Below are 3,503 nucleotides of genomic sequence, written 5' to 3'. Positions count from 1 at the left end.
GCCATCCGGGTGATAATTATCTCGATATTTTCCCTCTGCCTGCGGACAATTACTTAGCTTAATATGGTGTAAGTAGATACCAAGTTTTGCTTACTGAAGTTACTTCTAAGGACTACGCGAAAATGTTCAGAAGATTAAAAAAAATTTGAAAAGCTATTTTGGTCATTGTTATTATCAATGTTACTCTGAAAAGTACAAAATTTCATGTTCTATGTAATTATTTACATTGTATAAGGTTTTAATTAATTTAAATATGAAAATCTCTATTCTTGATAATTTTGAAATTTTACGTTATTTTAACTACAAAATGTTTGTAAAAGTTTACTTTTTAAATCGTTTTCAAGTTAATGTTGAAAGAATATGATCTATTGGTTTTTATTTTTTGTATAGATTTTCAATCATTCACTGAACTCCTCCATATCTTCTGCAATCAGATTATTTTCATACAACTGATATTTTTCGTAGAGCTCTTCAATATCTTGAACCTTAAATATATCGCTTGATAATTCTTTACAAATTGGACAGTTCGTACAAAAATATTTTGATTTCAAATATTCCATATCTAAATCCAAACCAGATTCACTTAAATCGCTATTTAAAAGCAAACTGTCACAAAGAATAACACTTAATTTTTTTCCTAGTTCAATCCCTTTTGTTTGTTGAATTTCGTAAGGTATATTGCAATTTTTAAATTTCATCATTTGTATTCTGGTTTCACGGGAAGGTGTTGATTTAGAAGATGATGTGGATGGTTGATACAACATCCTATCGTTTGACGAACTGATATTAGAAACATTCTCAATAACTTTAGTTTCCTTTTGTATCTTTATGGTTTTCTTCACTTCTCTGTATGTACCATCTTTATTTCTGATCCTCACTATTTTAGTGATTTCTTTTATTTCAACTTCAATCGGATCCATAGTTTCCTGTATCTCGAGAGGCAAAGCTATTTGTGTATCATTTTTTTCTGCTGGCTCATCTCTTTTGGCATCATTTTTATAATCTAATTCATCCAAATTCGGTTCTGATTTCATGCTATCGTTTAATTTATTCTTAAGATCTTCACCTAGGGTTATAAAATCTTTGATATCGCCCTCGGAAAACTTTTTATCGTCTATACTATTAACTAATTGCAATATTTCCTTTACATGATCATTCATGGCGAGGTGCGGCGGCTTCTTTTCATCGTCTTCACAAATTAACGAACAATCTTTCTCGCATTGCGCATCATTTTCTCCTTTCCCCTTAACTGATAGAATCATCTTTCGTCTATAAAATTCGTCTCTGGCCAGTTCTTCCAATGCGTCAATAATGTAAGCGCATGTAACTCTACATTTTGGTACAACAACTTTTCCTAAAACGTTCATTTTCCTGCGGCAAATAACTTTATTTGAGGACAATATATTCCATCTTGAGACTACAAAATATCTTCTCCCTCCATAAGGACTGCACGGGCTAAAATAAGTTGACAGAACATTTTCAATTATTTTCTTTCAACGTTTTGTAGAATTTGGTTTTTGATTTTGCAGAGTACAGTAATTAAAAAAAAAATCAAAAACCCAGTAAGTTATATACTATGACGTTACAGCGCGGCGGTGTGAATAATACTAAACTATAAAATTGAAACATATTGTACTTATAAAAATTATTTTTTTACAATAATAAATATTTCGTTGCCTTATTTTACCCTATCTTTGACTCGACGTCTTTTGAATGAATAAATGAATGATGAACGCCGGACTGCACGCACGAAAATGCATGGCTTATTGCCTTGTTCCACCTGACAAGCGTGCGAGCGAGAGAGATACAAGCACAAACAGAGAAACACGATAAACCTAAACATTGTGGCGTTACAAAATAAAAATACCAATCATAAACCGACAGTCAACCAATTTTTACAATCCTCATAACTATGAAAATATAATCAACAACCAAAATCATCGAAAGATTTAAATAAATATTAATAAAACCAGTTCCCGCCCAGTCCTTAGAGGGGAAGGGTAATATCGGCAGCGTTGTGCAAAAAATACTATCTAACTACATGAGGAAACTCTAACTTGAATAGGTAATTTGATTTCCAAAAATTATCTAGTTATTAACATCAATAACTAATAATTTAAGACTGTATTTAGTCCAAATGATTGACGTTCCAAATAACGATTGGAATCAAATTGTTAAGTACTTTTCCACTAAGCGCGTTAAAACGACTGGCAGAGCTCAACTACATGTTCTACTAGTCGTAGTAACTGATAATAAGATAAGAGGTTCTCTGTTAACATGAAGCTATCAATCTCTAGTACATTTTAAGCCCTTGGTACACAAAGCAATGTAAATCTTCGAAAGCCTGCGACGTTAGTCGCTAAGCGACATACGTGATGAACAACACATCGCCGAAGTTCTTTCGTCGCCAAAGGCAATCCCTTGCTACCTATATTGTGTAAATTCGTGTCAGCCATATTTACTATGAAAATAGTTTCTTAGTCATAGGACTATTGTCGTCTAAAGATTCATTATTATGTGTATAGAGCACGCCCTATACAATAGTCGCGTCTCCAAGATTTACATTTCCTTGTGTACAAAGAGCCTTAGCAAATTAGATGGAACTACAATATTTCTTAAAGAAATGTATTACTCACTTGTTGGCGGATTTTTGCATTTCTTCGACCAATTTAAAGTTCTTACGAAGCTCCACCATTAATAGAATACGTTTTAATAAGTCAAGCCATGCTTTTTTCGCATCTAAAATCATCTGACCTCCCTTTCCTATTCCGAGGTGCTCGTATGGGTGAGTGTTATTCTAGAAATAGTTGAAATATCAATCAGACTTCATATCTAGATAGCTACTTTAAATTACTTCATTTTAATATCACTCTATACTAATATAATAAAGCGTAAACACACACTACTTTGTGGCGTAGGATGTCAGCACACATAGCATGTTTTTGAATAATTCTTTCTTTAATAAAAAGCCCTACACTCACGACACGTTTTAGGCTATATATTTTCACGCTATTAAACTTAGGGGTAAATAAATTGCAAGCAAATATTCATATGGAAAAGACACCATAAACTACAAGCTGCCATCAATAAGGCAGCAAGGTTATTATGATAACGGTAATTTTGACATTTGCAATTGAGAATTTGAAAAATGTAAACAATAAAGTTTTTATAATTTCATGCGGATGTAGCCGCACCGGAACAGCTAATAAATTAATATCAACGGCAAGAAGCTGTATCATTTAAACTACAAGTATTTAAAAAACTTCATGCTCCAGTGATAAACTCCATCAACAAAAAATTGGTGTGAACTGGCCGGTTCAATATTGGTGCAAAACCACGACCACATAGAACATAGACGTAAAGTCGAAGCAATTCTGCGTTCGTCTGATAAGTGTGCGTTCCTAATTTGAATGCTCTTATCCTTGTCGCCCTTTTCTTGTAAGGAGACGATGTGAAAGGGAAGTGGATTTGATGGGACATTGACACAGGAAAAATCCTCATTT

At 33.1% G+C, this 3,503-nt stretch overlaps 1 protein-coding gene across 1 annotated transcript in view; it reads right to left on the bottom strand.

Annotated features, from left to right (window-relative positions):
• Nucleotides 1-385: 385 nt before the first annotated feature.
• Nucleotides 386-3,503, bottom strand: part of LOC106101944 — a 6,495-nt gene continuing 3,377 nt past the window's right edge. The window contains exons 5-6 of the mRNA XM_013281334.1: nt 2,637-2,799; nt 386-1,371 (exon numbers count right to left, since the gene is read on the bottom strand). Of these exons, the coding sequence (XP_013136788.1) occupies nt 399-1,371; nt 2,637-2,799 (1,136 nt within the window). The 3' untranslated portion in view covers nt 386-398. The remainder of the gene's footprint in view (nt 1,372-2,636; nt 2,800-3,503) is intronic.

The sequence above is a fragment of the Papilio polytes genome, unplaced genomic scaffold, assembly GCF_000836215.1.
Source record: "Papilio polytes unplaced genomic scaffold, Ppol_1.0 DF823935.1, whole genome shotgun sequence".
NCBI lineage: Eukaryota > Metazoa > Arthropoda > Insecta > Lepidoptera > Papilionidae > Papilio > Papilio polytes.
This window is presented reverse-complemented; position numbering and strand designations above follow the sequence as displayed.